General features: G+C 47.2%; 2 protein-coding genes and 5 pseudogenes across 2 annotated transcripts, besides 8 other annotated features; all 7 read right to left on the bottom strand.

Moving 5' to 3' along the window:
* Nucleotides 1–14,757: part of a sequence feature (areas not merged during assembly with more than two copies in the genome that could not be assigned to a particular haplotype) that runs on past the window's edge.
* On the bottom strand, nucleotides 739–3,576 carry Tc00.1047053507875.210 (annotated as a pseudogene).
* Nucleotides 5,148–5,203: a sequence feature (T-rich).
* On the bottom strand, nucleotides 5,732–7,753 carry Tc00.1047053507875.200 (annotated as a pseudogene).
* Nucleotides 8,203–8,224: a microsatellite.
* On the bottom strand, nucleotides 8,752–10,893 carry Tc00.1047053507875.180 (AGP2beta-2, putative; the record flags this gene model as incomplete). The annotated part of the gene is made up of 1 exon (XM_813768.1): nucleotides 8,752–10,893. The coding sequence occupies one exon, from the start codon at nucleotides 10,891–10,893 to the stop codon at nucleotides 8,752–8,754; it is 2,142 nt and encodes a 713-aa protein (XP_818861.1).
* Nucleotides 10,981–11,008: a sequence feature (AT_rich).
* Nucleotides 11,022–11,044: a microsatellite.
* Nucleotides 11,093–11,770, bottom strand: Tc00.1047053507875.170 (ribosomal P protein AGP2beta-1, putative; the record flags this gene model as incomplete). Its single annotated transcript, XM_813767.1, has 1 exon — nucleotides 11,093–11,770. The coding sequence occupies one exon, from the start codon at nucleotides 11,768–11,770 to the stop codon at nucleotides 11,093–11,095; it is 678 nt and encodes a 225-aa protein (XP_818860.1).
* Tc00.1047053507875.159 lies at nucleotides 11,969–12,286 on the bottom strand (annotated as a pseudogene).
* Nucleotides 12,010–12,080: a microsatellite.
* Tc00.1047053507875.150 lies at nucleotides 12,465–14,777 on the bottom strand (annotated as a pseudogene).
* Nucleotides 14,758–15,686: a sequence feature (heterozygous, Esmeraldo-like haplotype).
* Tc00.1047053507875.140 lies at nucleotides 14,827–15,381 on the bottom strand (annotated as a pseudogene).
* Nucleotides 15,687–17,104: part of a sequence feature (areas not merged during assembly with more than two copies in the genome that could not be assigned to a particular haplotype) that runs on past the window's edge.

The raw sequence follows: 17,104 nt of genomic DNA, 5'->3' as shown, positions 1-17,104 counted from the left end.
GGAAAAGCATCGCCAAGGGCCACACCCTGGCCAGCGACTCCACACCAGCCCTCACACACAAACACACCATCGCAGTGCTGCCAGTCCGCGGGCGAGAGGATTCGGCCCTCCACACAAAAGGAAGGCAAACACTGCCAGCAGTCAACCACCAATGGACAAGAAGAAGAAGTGACCCACCGCCTCCGCCTCCAGTTCAATCCCACGGAAAACGGAACACGGCCACAGCCCCGCAGCCAACACACTACGCACACTGAGCAAGCAATCGCCCAAAGAGCCACGCGCAGAAGCGGGCCCTCATCCATCCACGACGCGGCGCCTCACTCCATGCGGTCACACTGAGTGCACCATTTCCTCAATAGAACTCATTTGTCGTCCATCCCCTAAAGATGCTTCTGTTAGTGATGGGCCTTAGAACACAACAGAAGAAAATGGACAATGCGGTAACGCCGTGACACCGCCAGCCACAATGATTCCCTCATACCAGGGCAATTCTCCAATTATGCCTCGTATGCACACACAATCAACATACCATATGAAAATCACCCAATGTTTTTCACCAGAAACCAAACAACCCCTTTTCCTCCCTAATTTATTCTGTCACTGTTATGTTCGATAGCGTTGGTCATTTTTGACATCTTTTTGTAATAATGTCACCTGGTGATGGTGCACCTGCGCCGTATGCACACAATTATCAAAAAATATATAACTCCCACAATATTTTTTACCACAAATCAAAAACTACCCCTTTCCCTCCCAATTTGTTTTCCTATTATTATTTTTTTGCACACTTCGGAGAGCCTCGTCTCTTCTAAAATCTCTGTATGATATTGACACTTGCTACTGGCGCACCTCTTCGTTCCAGAACGCCACAATCTCTTTTTCATCGTCGCTCAAATTATTGGCATTGACGGGACCACATCTCTGCCAGTCGTTCATCGGCGTGCTGTCTGCGTACCGTATATAAATAATATCCCACGACAATCCTTCAGAAAATTTCTTCCAACCATTAAAATATTCCGCCATACGCTCAGTGAACTGCTTCACGGTGCTGGGTATGGTGTGATGCTCACCCGCCGTAGTAATCCGCAGCCCGACCAGCGTCTTCGGATTTAACTTCACGAAGAAAAAGGCGTCCAACAGCGGAAAGTTTTGGGCCACCGGTTTGTACGGCACCCGATAATTTATATTAATCTTACCAGCAAGCTCGCTCAGGCACCGTAAAAGAAGGGGCTTGAGGGGGCGCTCATGTGGATACAATTCCAGCGCACAGAGATGTGGCGGAGCATCTTTTTTTATTTTCAGCTCCTTGAGTTTCGGTATTATCGCACTCACAAAGGCCTCGCTCAAAAACGTAAACACGGAATGCTTTTCAAGGATGTTTGATAAGAGATCGTCCTTGATAGCCAATACGAGTAAAATAAAATCATTCGGCATCATTAACTCCGCCAATTTGCATAAAGTTAAATTTCCGAGATAAGGAGAAATCAGTCCATTAAAGGTCAATTCACAATTGCCTTCTCCTCGTACTCGGACGATCCTCACAAGCTTGTGGGACACGTTGTCACCACCCAACATTTTCCCAGTTCCGAAATGAAGGTAATATTCGGCTTCGATGCGGCTCAGGCTATTAACAGTATCTTTGCACAAGTCGTTCCGATTAATGTATTTTCTTTCATCAAAGATGTAGCGGAGAAGTGGTCCCACTTTATCCATTCGACCATTCACCTTCTTCCAGTACTCAGCTTGCTCACTTGAATCATTGCGCTTCATCCAAACGCACATCGCCTTCAAATCGTCTTTTTCAGGACAATTCATTATGATTCGCTTCGGTGACCTGTATTTCTCCCATGCGCTAAAGTTGTCCAGGTTTGGCGATGTCACCACAATCATGCCCCATAAGCGAGAATTAGAAATCTCATACGGTTTACGGCCCTCTTTTGCCACGTCGTAGATAACATACGCATTCACCCCACGGAGAAACAGGGAAGCAAGAACACGGTCAATACTGAACTCATCCATGTACTTTGTCACCGTTTGGGTGGTCTTTTCAAAAAAGAATGCTTCATTTCCAATAACGTACAGAACCACAGGGAGTTTCTCGACATCGCACTGCAGTAGCTGATACAGGAGGTACGAACCGGCATTCATCGACTTCCCAATCCCGGGCGTCCCAATTACCAGATGCCGCTCAGGCGTAAAGTGCTCCTCAACGTGAGTGCCGAACCATTCGGTTAGATCGTCAAGGACGATCTGCCACACTCGCTCCACCTCACAGTTCACATAGCAGTCACGAATGAATTCATCCCCCTTCCACGTGTACGGCCATGCCTTGTCCGAGGTGAGCACCATCAGCTTGGAACGTACTGCACCGGATTGCTGCATACCGTTATCCTTTTCGAGGGTTTCACCAACTTCCTTGTACGTCCATGACTGTTTCGGTTTTCCCTCTTCCACCTTCATTCCTATTCCGTTGTCGTCAGGAACTTCCACAACATGATGCCACCTCGCATTGTACACAGACTCGTAATATCCCTCCATTTTTATCGGCAAAACCGTCGCCGTTGGATTACTCGCTTCCTCAAAGGCTGCATCCAAAAAACTTTTAGTGATCTCATGAACACTTTCTTTTACCTGCTCAGCAGCTTCGGACCATTTCTGTAAATTGGACACACCAGCCTGTTTAAGCCTGCATACATCTTCGTCCTTATCCATTTCATCCCTTACAGCGCCCTCAATCCTCAAATAAGCGCCTGTTGTCCTTATTTCGCCCAATACTCCCGCATCGTGGATATACCTCGCCGGTTCCTTAAAAAACTCTTCCAGCAAGACATTCTCATTTGTGTCCACAACGCCCTTTCCGCCAAATCTCAGCAGAAGAAAATCGTTAAGCTTCATTTCCTTGTAGCGAAATTCCCCTTTGAACAGTACTTCTTCGATCGTGGTGGAAATGGTAAATTTCATTTCTTGCAGTCGTCTTTGCATTTCTTCTTCCTCACGCCTTAGCCTTTCCTCTGCCTCACGTTTCGCTTCTCTCTGTACCTGAGTGAGAACTGCGTTTATTTTTGCCTTTGGAAAAGGAGTGACTGTGTCCTTTCCTTCATAGTCCCTCCATTGTTCAAGCGAGACAACACCCTCGTGACGAAGCTTATTAATAGCCTCCAATAGTATTTTCCTATTATCCAGCTCTATTTTCAGCTCTTGGTACTCTGTTAAATTAATAATCCCTTCAAGAAGCTGCTGGTCTTGCACGTAAGCATTGGGTCTCCGAACAAACGCCTGCATCGTCACGTTGTGGTCTTCATCAACAGCCGCCGTGCCGCCCAAGTAGCTCCGAAGGAATTCATTCAGCCCCATGTTGCTCTTGAGAGTGCTTCCCTCCAGCAGAATGCCCTCTACGGTGCTTCTCATGGTCCACTGTGGTTGCCGCGCCTCCTCCACTCTTCTGCGAGTCGCGGCGGGTTGATCTGTGACATCCTCAGACTCCGGCCTCGCTCTCCTCCTACGATCTCCCTGCGGCACGGCAGACGCTCGACTCCTGGCATTGCCACCTTGCACTCTATTGCGCTTTGGAGGCATTGCTTCCCTTTGTTTTCTTGGTTGGATTGAGTTAAAGCTGATTACTGAACAACAAACGAGAGAGGAATAAAAAAGAAAATAGTCACAGAAATGACTGGCAGCCACAACAAGAGCCATAAGCACGGTGTGACGGCACTGTACTCGATGCACAGGTACCACCGCAACGACGGCGAGTGGGTGCCATCCACCCAGCACAGTGTTGATGAGAACAAACAACAATAACGTGGTGCGCACGGAGGGTTCGTCCACGCATACCGCTCGCCACGGTCCCGCACCCCTGTGGCACCGCCGTCACCGCACACACTCTGCAAGAGGACGTGCGGGCATATCGCCCCTGACACACACAAACACAAAAAAGTGGGAGGAGAATTCGGTGCAGCCACGGCCACACGCAAGGACTCCAAATCATACACACGCCACAACAGCGATGCATCGCTGTAATCTTTCACAGGGAAAATATATGTATATATGTATATATTTTTAATCGAAAATTTCTGCAATTTGCACAGTACAAAAGAGTGCCGTGACGCTGCCTTCAATATTGCATTTGTCATCTACATTCCCAATGCATAGCACCACAGATATTGCCCCTCCATGGTGAGAGCAAATGCCTTGTTTTGATTTCACCGCGCAGCCATCCGCCTGGGTGGGAAAAAGAGTAAAATCAGGCGTCCGTCCACCTGGAGGGAGGAAAAACTCCACCGCAGTGTCTTCCACGACGCAAACACTCCGCATCCAGTGCCCGGTGTCGTGTGCGGGCTCCGCGAGGAGGTTTTGGGCACGCCACTGTGCCACATGGTGTGACCCCTCGGAACGTAACAGCGGACGTGTCCCCTTCCGGTCGCACTCGTGGCGGCGGCGGCATCCACTGCCTCGCTGCGTGCTGGTGGCGTCGACTACGATGCTGCAGTGTGATAGAGGATGTCCGGCAGGAGCGGTGCTGGGCTGGGTGGGCAGTGCCCTCCGCGGCAAGACACACAGCGCGACTCCTGACCGCGGCGCTCACGTACTTCCCTCCACTCCTTTCCCTCCACTCGGCAATCGCACAGCCACCGGTAAATAGTCCCCGAAGCAACACACACGTGAAAGCGTCGCAGCATATCTCTCGAGACAACAGAGTGACAGCCACACACTGCGGTCATCGTGCCGACAAGTCCGACGCGGCCGCGCCCACACCCACAACAGCAGACAAAAAAAAAAGAACTTCCACTCCGTGCCACGTCCTCGTGCGTGATGGTGCGGCGCCTCAAAGCAATACCGCCACACTCCGTGCAGCATTCCCACAGAGGATGAGAGCCGCAGCGCACTCTCAGTGCTTCTTTCTTTTTCATTTCCGCGGAATGCAGCAGCTGCCAGCACCGAGTGCACGAGAAGCATCAATCTGCTCTGCAACATGTACGCCGTGCGGTTGTGTGTCTGCAGACACGCAAAGAAAAAAAAAGAGCCACGCACGTGAAGGAACAAAAAAAACACGCAGCGGAGGTGCAGGACAGACAAAGAGAAAAGAAAGAAGGCAGCCAAAGCTCAAGATGGCACGGCAGCCCAAAATGCGGCAACCCACAATACGCCTGCAGAAACAAAAAATAAAAACTTAAAATAAAAAACAAAAATAAATAAAACGCAAAAAACAGTCCCCTTGAAGAATCTTTTCACGCTCACAAAAAAAAAGAAAAAATAACACGGTGATGCAGAAAAACAAAAAAAACACGTGTATATTCTTCCTGCAAAAGTAAAAATATATTTGCGTCAGCCGTTCAACCTCCTGGTGTCCAAACAACACCCACATTTCATTGGGACATTCATTGCGTTGCTGCACATCTTTAATCCCTTCTTCACCGCACCATCGTCGTGGAGCTCAATGCCGACTGCACGTGTCATCGGCCGACGGAAACACTAAAGACATCCCGCCAATCTCAATATATTCCAATATATAAAAAAAAACAAGCATATAGAATAAAACAAAAAAGAATACCTCGCGGTGCAGTCCCGGGAGGGAGAGCACGCTTTTAAATAAAGAATTGCACAGGCGGAAAAGGCATATTCAAACCAAAAATATATAAAATAAAAGGTACGTCCAAGCAAAACGTCAATTATTCCAGAGGGTTCGTGGAGAGGTACATATTGTTCCCACTGGAGGCAGGGGTCCCGCCGCGTTACGCCCCGTAGAGGGCCGCACAGCCCCAGCAGCAGCACCCGCAACACGCACACGGAGCCTTCGCTCTTCGTGACCAGTTTTAGTTCATCTTCACCCAGTGGGCGGTCGTACAGAAAGAAGCTCGTCACCGTCGCATTGCTGCCGCTGCCTCCCTCGTCGCCCCCAATGTAGAAGAATGAGATTTCAAACCCCCGCTTCTCAGGTGTTCGTATCGTCTCTGGGCTTCCCACAATCACACCATCCACGTACATGCAGCCCTTGTTGCCTTCCTGCAGCATGAGCGCCACTTGGTATTCTTTCCCAGGCTCCCAAGTGCTGCCCGATGCTGTTTTTTGTGCCGTAAAACACTGTCTCCCACCTACTGTCTGCATTGTGCGACAGCCCAATGAAGATCGTGCTGACGGGTGCATCCAGACCCGCACCCGGTAGAGGAATGCTCAACTTCGAAAAATTTTAGATCATCGCCGTCGCCACAATAGTGAAATCGCAGCTTACAAGGGTGTGCGGCCCATTATGCTCCCGGCTGCTCACGGGCCATATTGCCCCAGACCCAAGCCCCGTGAATTAAAACCCATCTTTGGCTTTCATTGCATTCTTCGTCACAATTGCATTCACGCAAAGGTAATCGTCGATCCACGTGTCACCTCCGGACGATGCGTTGGAAAGGAAACCAACCAGACCCGCCGTGGTTGTAAACGACTCAAAGAAGAAGGAATCCAGCTGTGCCCAACTCTTCAAGACGTAATTGATCATCTGTACCCCCTCCGTTAGTGGGACAAGTGAAATGGTGTTGCTTGCTTTAATAATCCCATCCTGTAAAATGTGCAACGCACCATTCGAGTACAGCAGGACGTGAAAAACGTTCAAAGTTATTATCCATGGCAACGGGTCCAAAAGAAAACGTGCGGTTGTTTTCCGTGACCCAAAGATGGAACACATTTTCCTTTTTCTCCCCCGAGAAGTACCTTTCCAATTGTACAGCATCACCTTCACTCCCTCAATGGTCGCGGTGATAGGGGCTTCCACAGGCAAATTGTCTTCCCGAAAGACTCCCAATCGTGAATTGGTCCAAACGCCTGAGAGTGTCCCAATAGCCTTCGTCCACGTTGCCCCCATGTCACGCAACTCAAACAAACTCTGGCCATCTTTACACTGAACGATCATAAAAATTTGTCTCCTATTTCATTCGGTGATGCTGGGGTTAAAGCATTTCGCAGGAGAAATGCCCTCTGGGAACACCCAGGTATTGCCTTTGTCCGTCGAATAAGTGATTCTGGAGAAAGATTGATTTTCCCCATTCCTCGCCCTCAGGGTAAACACAAGTGTGCCACCCTGCATCACAATGCCTGAACTGCCACCATCAAGATCAGACAGGTTGCTTTTAATCCTTTGGGGATCTGCCGTGAAAGCGACTTGGGTTCAGCCCAGTCGATCAACTTACTTTGCACGCCGTCATTGGAGTGCGTGGCATCACCCTCAACCAGTTGAATACCCCAGCCAACCGTATTCTAGCGACCATCATTTTTTTTACATATTGTGGCTTCCCACAAGTAGAAACACTTTATTGTCCTTTGCAATCGCTGTGGGGTTGCACGCAACACCAAAAAGATCCTCTTCACTCACTGTACTAAACAGTGTGCGTACCCTCCATTTATCCTTATTGTTATCGGCGGCAATTAACGGCCACGTCTCCGCGGCGTTGATGTACCCCGCCACAATATCAGAAGGAAACACATTCAATCTATAGTGAGAGCCTTTATACTCGGTGTGACCTTCAGCAAATGCAATCATCACTCCGCCAGCACGGACAAGGGAAGGCGCAGCGAATGAATCCCTCATTCCACTTTTGCCAGAACCACTTTTTTGTTCCACCTGCGTCTTCATCGGCACATAAATGTCAACCGGTTGTGGCATTCGCACGTCCCCTGACTGCTGCCCTTCTGCGTTAGCAGCCCAACCACATCCGCAGCACATCATCACAACGAGGAGTAGCAGCGCCGTGGAAGTAAAATACCGGGACATGTTGAGCCTCTACGGCTCACTCTCTCTTCCTTCCCTCCTCCCACCGCTGGATCCGGTCACGCCGCGACGGTTGTGTTTGTTGGGTGCCTTCACAGCAGCAACACGTGAGAGCATACAAATATGTGTGTGTGGACGGTGTGTGTGCTGTTGGTCCTTTCAGAGCCTTCGAATTTCACAGTAGCGATTCGCGCTTGTCTTCCTTCTTTCCTAGCGTGTGTCTGTGTTCAAGAAGTGGAGAGAAGAGGAAATATGTCGAGGAATAAAGTGAAAAAAATAAAGCAGGGCATTGCAAAACATTGAGCAGCGTAACATTCTACACTGAGCCATACAATCATCGTTACCACTGCAGCAGTTATTCCAGTCATTCACCATCACTCAAATGTAGGGTGTCTGCAGATACAGGAACAATTATAATGATGTACACGCATGGCGAAAGACGGTTTCCCACCAAAAAAAAAAAAAAAAAAAAAACATCATTTACCTGGCAATCAAAAGACAATGAGAAGAAGCAAAGCCTCAGGTGTTGAAAACAAATAAAAACAGCAACCTTCGACACCCCCTTATGAAAAAGGCTAATAAAAAGTATATAAACATGTACACACAAGCTGCTGGAGTTCTTATAGTTAACCTTCCCTAGTCTTCGCAATAATTATTTCTTCTTTAAAATGCTTTTCCTCATTTGTTTCCCTAATTTGCAAACGGAGAAATTCATTTTCTCAAGATGTTCCATCTATTCCTCCAAAGTAAATAAAGCCCATGAGAACCACAAGAACGTTGTCAAGAATATTTTATTTTGTGAGTACGTACAGGCGCAGGATTCAAAAGCTGCGTCATTTACCCACTTCATGAAACACTGTATAGTCCAAAATGACATCACCTTTCAACAAAACAAAACCTCCCCGCCCAGCGCCTAACCCCTCTTTTTTTTAGTTATTTAATCGTTTCTTCGCTTCGGATGAAAATGCGGTACTTTTGCCAGTTTACGCCATGCATGGCCCTTATTTGAAAGAGGACTTTATCTCTTGGGCCAACAGCGGCAGAACAAGACTGGGGTCAGAAAGGCTATGCCTTGTTCCATTAAACCCAGTTGCGGGAAACACCTCTTCAGCTGAGAGAACCCGTGCAGCATCATCCTTGTCGCCGTTCAAAACCTCAACCAGAGTCCAAGAGGCCTTCTCAGCTTTAGGTGTCCCCCTACATCCCATTTCTGTAAACTCCATCAGAATAGAATAAAAAGAAAACGCAACAGTGTCGCTTGTATTGCTAGATAAACATGGTGAAACCATCGTTCGGGACTTTTTATCATTCGAATTGTTGGCTGCTACAAACGAAGGAAGAAACCTCTCCAGATACAAGCGATATTCATGATTTTTAAGCAAACCCTGGGGCAATAGAACAAAGTCACAATAAACGACCAACGACATTAGAATTGGAGAGACCACGGAAAGCAAAAAATGTCCCTTTGCCCAAGAAATGAGGAGTTTCAAGGCCTTAAAAGCAATATGAAACGCACTGCCATCAGGAAGACAATCTATTTTGCGCATGTATTCAATAATAACTGTTACCACACGATCAAAAACCATCGTGATAATTTCCCCAAGAATTATTCTGTAGAGTGGAGGAGCGTTACGAATATCGACTAATTCCTTCTGTTCCGTCTGAGAAAGTAAGGTTGACAAGAGTAAATGGAGATGTGAGCAAAGTATGGCCGTTGCTGCAACCAATCCCTCTTCCATTGAAATGCAACCTCTTCCTGAAAATGGAAAGAGAGTCACAAAATTGTCGCACAAACCTTGAATTTGGTGAATACAAAGCAAAGCGAGTGTGCTGGCACAGTAATCCAAACCAGCAAACCAAAACATGTCTGTTGCGACAGGAACACTCGAATCTCTCGCAAGATCCTGTATGATGGCTTCTCCTCGTGTTGTAAACGTATCGACATCCAAATCCCTGAGATCTGCAATTCTTATAGACACCCCTTCAACATCACATGGATTAAATTGATGTCTTGTGTACAAGATGGATCCGTAAATAACGTGTGTTAAAAGTTTAAGCCAGTTGCCAATGTGTCGCGTCTCTCGACACACTTCAACAACAACATGAGCCAGAAAACCAACAACAAAGCGACTTAGGGTTTCTCCATCCTGATTTAAATAAAAATCAAGAGCTAATTGAGCTCCATTCGAAGCATCTCTCGCTGTTTGAGACTCCCTACCAATGTCTCCACACCACCTTACAGCATCACAAATCTGCCTAATGACCCCACGAACGGGGTCTTCAAAAGCAATATTCCTCTTCCAAGACGGCTTAAGAGTGGATAAATCCTTACTCTTCAAAATAGCCGCATCTGAGCCCAGTGTAAAAGCAACATTCTTAAAGTTTTCCTTGCTGATTGTATTTGACACGTCCCCCGTCTTTCGATGCATGGGTGCAACTAACGGGTGTAAAGATGTATCAGGGGCTGAAGCAAACTTGTCAAAATTTCTTTTATTGACTCCTTTATCCGCCTGAGTTTCTTTCGTCTCAGAATGGATATCCTCGCTCTTTTGCTCGCTTGCAGTCTCTGTCAAACTATCAATGACACTTAGGTAACCGTCAACCACAAATGAAGTGGTTGAATGATTAATATGTTCCTCAGACGAATCGTGGGGACCAAACAAAGACGCGGTGCTCGGCTCGCGCATGTAAGAGCTAGAGGATGCATTGGAAGCAGTTTGAACATCTTGTTGCCGGATATAAAGACTTTCTTTTACACCCCTCAGTCTTAAATGAACCTCTGTTAACCCGTCCCGTTCACGGATAATCACCCTTCTCTCCGGAAAAGTTTCCTCAACAATGTTCTTGCTCAGGTCGTAGGACAAACTTGTCACAACATGGGAGCGCAACTCTTCAATGCGAACCTTGAGTGGCTTCTTCTTGTACTTCCAATCGTTCTGTCGTTGCAGCGTTGACGTAAAGATGCGAGACAAGTTCACGTGAAGCTTTCCTCCATCGTCTGCAATGAGCGGAGGCGACGACGCGTGAATCTTGTCTCCTCGTTTAACGTGAAGTAAATAAGTCTTTCCCGCCACACATCCGGCTATCATATCGATCGATAAAAAAAAAACTATGCGCACATCTCGCGTAACTTTACTCTGCATGGTAAAGAAAAACTAACAAATAAAAAATTATATATAGAAAGAGATGGGAAAAAAGAGAGTTGTTACCAATATATAGAAGAGACGACCAAAAAAAAATAATTAAAAAAAAAAAAAAGAGAGAGAGAGAGAAATAAAATAAAATAAAATAAAACTTGTTGTTCTTGTTGTGTTTTGCTTGTTTGTGTTTCTTCGTGCTTGCTCACCACTTCGGAGTCGTCCCCCCTGTCTTAGTGTACTCTTCGGACCTCTGACGCCCAAGTTCCTGCCTGAGCGATGCGGTCTCTTCCGCACTTCGAAGCACTCCCATCTCCTCCATTTCGGCTCGTCCCTTCCTAGCAGTGCTCCAACGCTGCAGGATGGCATCATCTATTGATCCACCACTAAGTACCTTTTTATGAAGCTCGGTTGGCTCACCATCACCACCTTCCTCACTTTTTTTCAAGCCACTTTTCGGGTCAACATCTTCAAATGCCACCTTACTAGGCTTGTGCGCAAGTGAAAAAAGAACTCTTGAGAACTCCGAAACAGCGTTCTCGCACCTAGACATCTGCTGAACCGTGGGTAATCCATCTAAGGAAGTCCTTCGTGCTACCTCCTTATATCCCAAAGCCTCAAAACGTTCGATATCCTTCGAGGCAGGGCAAACAGATGAAACCCGATGGCAGTAACGTTCGCAAAGTTCACAGTCCTCTTGTCGACGTTGTTTGGCAACCGCCGCAAACTGATTTTCCCATCCTTTTGGTGCGCGGCTTTGATTGTCCAGAACTCTCGCGGTCCTTTCCAAACAAAAGCTCGAACAATCCGCGCACAGCGCAACTAACGACGAGAGCGTCAGCTGACTTGTATCGTACTTGTCTCTACGTGTCTGAAGGGTCATAAGAGCAAAACTTGAAAGGGGGAAAAAAAAAAGGCCAACCCAATGGCGTACCCTTTTTTGCCATGCGTTTGAGTGCAGCAGTTACTGTTCCTACTTTTATTTACTCTCTCGCATTTTATTCACAGGACTCTAGCGCCTCTTCATGGACAGCACAGAAACAAAATCAAAAATAAAATAAAATAAGCATTTGTCTTTAGTCAAAAAGACCAAATCCCATGTCATCGTCCTCCTCCTCTTCCGCAGCTGCAGCAGGCGCGGCGGCACCACCAGAGGCGGCGGCAGCGGCAGTGGGTGCAGAAGCGGTGGCAGCATTGGGACGTGCAACCCCTCCTACAAGCTTCGATTTGCCTTCAGCGCATACCGTATCAAAGTCCTTGCCTGCAAACTCGGCAAAAAGTGCATCCACGCGAGAAGGATCAACAGGAACGCCGGCAGCCTTCAATACGGCCTCAACGGCAGACTTCAAGGGGTCCCCCCAGATAAGCCAACAAGAGCGTAAGCGGCAAGGTACTTCATCTGACAAGACAACTTATAAGGCAAAAAAAAAAAGAAAAGACAGCATAAAAGAAGTTGGAAAAGAAAAAAGGTAAAAACAATTTCATACAACAATAATAAATAAGTGAATAAAACAACACAGAGAAAGTATTATAATAAGAATCATCAATAATTTCGCTTTCGTACGTTAAAATGTTTCTTAGTGAATCCGCTGCATATTTTGAAGAAACTCGTTAACCGCCTCTCGTGTTAGGGGCAAGGTAGGCAATCCGCTTTCAGAGAATAGGGCATTTAAGTCACCTATGGTCTTGCACTCATCCAAGTAAGCATCACTCCTTTCAGCAAAACTATTGTCTAAATCGTTGTGCTCAAAAAATTCTCCTAGAGTGGAATTCATTGAAAAATAGCAGCTTTTAATGCGACTTTCGGCCTCGCGTAGTATTCGCTGTTGAATAGTTTGTGAAAAAGTTAAAAAGGACTCAATCAAATCTCCACTACAAACACACCTGGACAGATAGCGTTTTCGACGCTTGTCAAAAACCCCTGATGACACGACGTTCACATTCTCAAACGAGGCATTGCGACTATAGCCTCGTTCCTGCCCTGCACGAAGAACCTCTCGATACGTGACATGCTCGAACCCTCCCAAAGCTGGAACTACTGATGAGACAGCAACCTCCAGAGCCTTTAAGAAAAGATATGTTTCATTGGAAACAGGGGTTATCGTACCAAAAGCCCCATGGAAGGTTCCAAAAACGACTTGGGGGCCGCAAATCCCAGGAATAAGTGTAGTTGGAATAGGAACAGCAATATTTGTAACAGAACATGGGGCAAAACTGCCTAGTTGCATTGCTGTCACCATGTCTCCCAAATGATACTGTGCACTTGTTTCGAGTTTACCGCTTGACACCGTAGCCGATGTTGCGTTTGAGACACTCGGCAAAGTCGATGCACCACGAGAGAGACAAAAAAAATTGTAGTAATCATCCCCAAAACAAATATTGTAGATGTTGCCCAATTGAAACACAGCACCATCCATAACTCCCCGCGGCTCGGAGTCACGGGCAACTATCTCGAGACTGCCCTGAATAGTATCCACCTGAATAAAAAAGCAACTATGGCGGGCGTCAAAGGCCACCATGTAAGATGCATCCCCTTGAAATATAGGCAACACACGTGTTACAATGGTACCGATACAAATCGTTTCCTCGGCCACAAAAACAGAATCCGCAGCATTCCAACTATACAACGCTATACAACCATTTATTCCAAGGGCTATTCGACCAACATAGTTTGGAACAATACAACAACATTGAAGTGCCCCTTCAACATCTTTGCTACCAATTTGGCGTAGTTGTGGTCGTTCTGATATTAATTTTCCTTGTTCGACACAATACCATATGAATCGACTTGACCGTGGCAACTGTTCATCCGGAAACGCAAAGGTGGTACCCAAAAGTATCGCCTTGTCTTTATCCGCCTCATTACCGTTGGGGGATTCGTTAGACCCTCCAAGAACAACAGTCTCAAAAAAACACATCGTTCGTTTTCCAAGAGTTCAATTGAGAAGAGTTCATTTTGTGGAACCCACGAATTCGCCAACTCATGCCCCATCAATAAAAGGACCTGATCCTTTTCATTTCGACGAACAGAGATCACAAAGACGTTCCACCACGCGATGTATTTCACTCGAGTCACAGTGGCTTTCAGGCCCAAAAAACATGAGTTTAACTTCTTAAGATCCACAATATTTCCAAACGCAAGAGAATTTTCACTCTGAGAAAGAAATATATATTTAGATGAAATGTGAGAACCTTCAATTATAGCGCACGCCGCAACATCATTGAAATCAATTCCAGTAAGTTGAAAGCCCGTATCGCAAAGAATGATGATGAGAGGTACTTCTCCAAGGCAAAGAACTGCATTATGGCTTTCCAAATTAAACAATTGCACAGGCTGCATCCTAATAAGTGTTTACCGAGCAGCACTTCCCATCAACATTGCTTCCAAAGAAATATCCGCAATATACCCATTCAGTAACCCAACAACAAGTCGTGGTGTATGAAGGTGTGACAAAATACACATGGAGCACGAGGTTGCCGAACAAAAAATGCGACCCTTCAAAAAAATCTCTCCATCCTGAATTTCATACAAACAAACGGCACCGGAGCTCCATTCTCCAATTACAAAACCCTGCGAAGATGAAATTACCAAACATGAAACTTCGTTTTCCAGCTCAAGTGACGCCCTTGTATGGTGGGTATTGAGATCCACAACGGATACCAATCTTGAGCTTGAGAATACAAGTAATCTCAAATTGGCATTCGCACTTGCATGCTGAATGCCAAATTCATTTTTACAGATAATATATACTCCTTTACCACCCTTCACAACGTTTACTCCAACTGAAGTCACCTGTACAAATGTGTTTCGCTCAGAAACATACACAAGTGACAATGTCACTTTCGATTTGTCAAAAGGAGACTCGGAAAGCTCCTTAATAGTAGTCATGTTTGGCGTATTTTGGAACTGATATACTCTACTACATGCAATCTGTAAAAATCTTTCAGCACCTTATATTCCTGTAGCAGTAAAATTTTGCCGAGAAGCTGCGTATCTTTTACATAAGCATCGAGATCAAAAAGGAACATCTCCATCGGCAAATTGCATCCAACAACAACTGCACTGGGATTAATGTACCTCCGAATAAAATCATTCAGCCTCATGTTGGTGATGCGTTCCTTTCCCTCCAGCAGTACATCTTCCACCCGACTGTCAAGGGTCCACTTCGGTTGCTGCCTTTTCTCCACTCCTCTGCGAGTCGCATCGAGTTGATCGGTCTCAGTATGGAATTCCGACCTCGCTCTCTTCTGACGATCTCCTTGCGGCACAGTGGGCGCTCGACTCTCCACATTGCCGCCTTGTACACTCTCCGGCCTTCCAGAAATTGTTTCTCTTTGCCTTCCTGGTTGGATTGAGTTAAATCTAAACCAATGGTCACCAAACAGAAAAGGGGAATGAGAAAAAAAAAGACAATAGGCACAGTCATGAATCGAGGCCACAACAAGAGACTCATCCACACAGTGTGACGGCACAGTATTCGGTGCACACCACATGCACGAGGAACACCGCAACGACGGCGAGTGGGTGCCATCCACCCAGCACAGTGTTGATGAGAGCAAACAACAACAACGTGGTGCGCACGGAGGGTTCGCTCACGCATACCGCTCGCCACGGTCCGGCACCCGTGTGGCACCGCCGTCACCGCACACACTCTGCAGGAGGACGTGGGCACATAAACCCTGACACAAGCACACAAAATAAAAAGTAAGTTCGGTGCAGCAACGGCCACACGCAGGGAGCACAAATCATACACACCACAACAGCGATGCATCACGGTAATTCCCCACACAACATAAAAAAGTGCAATTTGCATGCTTTATGGAAAATATTTGCGGTGTGCATGGCAAAAGAGAGTCGTCACGCTGCCTTTCTTATTGCATTCGCCATTCACGTATCAATTGGAAGCACGCAGCCACCACTCCTCCGTTCCGCTCCCCGTGCTGCTCGTGTCGCTCCACTGGAGGAAGTTGTCACCGCACATCCCCCTCACCGTGCATTGCGGAATACAAATCAACCACACCGCATGGGTGCGGCGCCACCCCGCCAATAAGTCCCAGGAAGCTCCCCGCTGCCTCGTGTGGCACGGACGGCAGTCTCATTATGCCTGTGAAAGGCTTTTTTTCCAAACAAGAACGCGACCCCACCACACGCCCGTAAGAACGTTTGGTCCGTCGCACGCAAAGGAGTGGAGCAGGAGAACAGCAGGAAAGGCAACACCGGCAGCCATGAGCAGCCCGCACACGCCAACACACCGCTGCCCCGCATATCACCAAAAACAAAAATACCAAAGAAACTTGTCACATCCCAAATACAAATCGCAGGTGCGGTTGCAGCACACACTCCCACCTCCTGGGCGTGTGTAGCCCCTCGCTGCTCGGCGCTCTAAGTGAAATCACCAAAAGCGCCAATTCGGGAGCATTCGACCACCGCCACAGTAGTCACACTCCCCATTTCTCACAAAGGCGAAGGCTTGCAGCGGCGCAGCGGACGGCGGCATGCACAGTCGCAGGGTAATGGACTGCCGCGGGAATCACGCAACGGCGATGCGCCCCTCCTTTGGGAAGCCCAACAAAAAACATGTGTTGCGCAGTCCCCGTGAGCAACACACATTGAACCGTATTCAGCTCCACTACTGTGGCCATCCGCACACACAGCATGAGTGCGACAACGCAGGCCAGGAAGCACGGAATAACAGCACGCATCCCTCCCATAAAGGCTTTGCGGCGTCCGTGTTCCCCTCAACAATAATTCCACCTCACATCACCCCTCTGCATATCCGCGGCAAAAAGGCCCACACGATGTACACTACATTAGAATTTCCAAAAGCGCAAAACCGGATCATCAGAGTGCTGCCGTCTTCTCAATGTTAAGTAGAAGCTCTCTGATCCTTGTCGCCGCCAGCCTGCGGTATTATGGAGTGGCATTGCGTTCTCGGCATATCTCTCCATTTACTTCACTTTCCCGACGCCACAAATGAAGTGATGTCCCACAAGTGATTTTGGACGGTCTGAAGAACGTGACGTATCAGACGCGCTGAAACTGTGTGCGTGTGTGTTATTACGGGCGAGCGACACGATGCTCTTGAACATCCATGTATTCCGATCCTGCGCAACACCCCATTTGGTGGTGCTGAAAACGTTGGACACCAAACACGCACAAATCGCACAATAAATGCCCCTGGAAAAAAAATAAATAAATAACGTCAACACAGACACA

This window comes from Trypanosoma cruzi, genomic scaffold (genome assembly GCF_000209065.1).
Source record: "Trypanosoma cruzi strain CL Brener 1047053516507 genomic scaffold, whole genome shotgun sequence".
NCBI classification, from domain to species: domain Eukaryota; phylum Euglenozoa; class Kinetoplastea; order Trypanosomatida; family Trypanosomatidae; genus Trypanosoma; species Trypanosoma cruzi.
The sequence above is the reverse complement of the archived record's forward strand: the minus strand, read 5'-3'. Positions and strand labels throughout refer to the sequence as shown.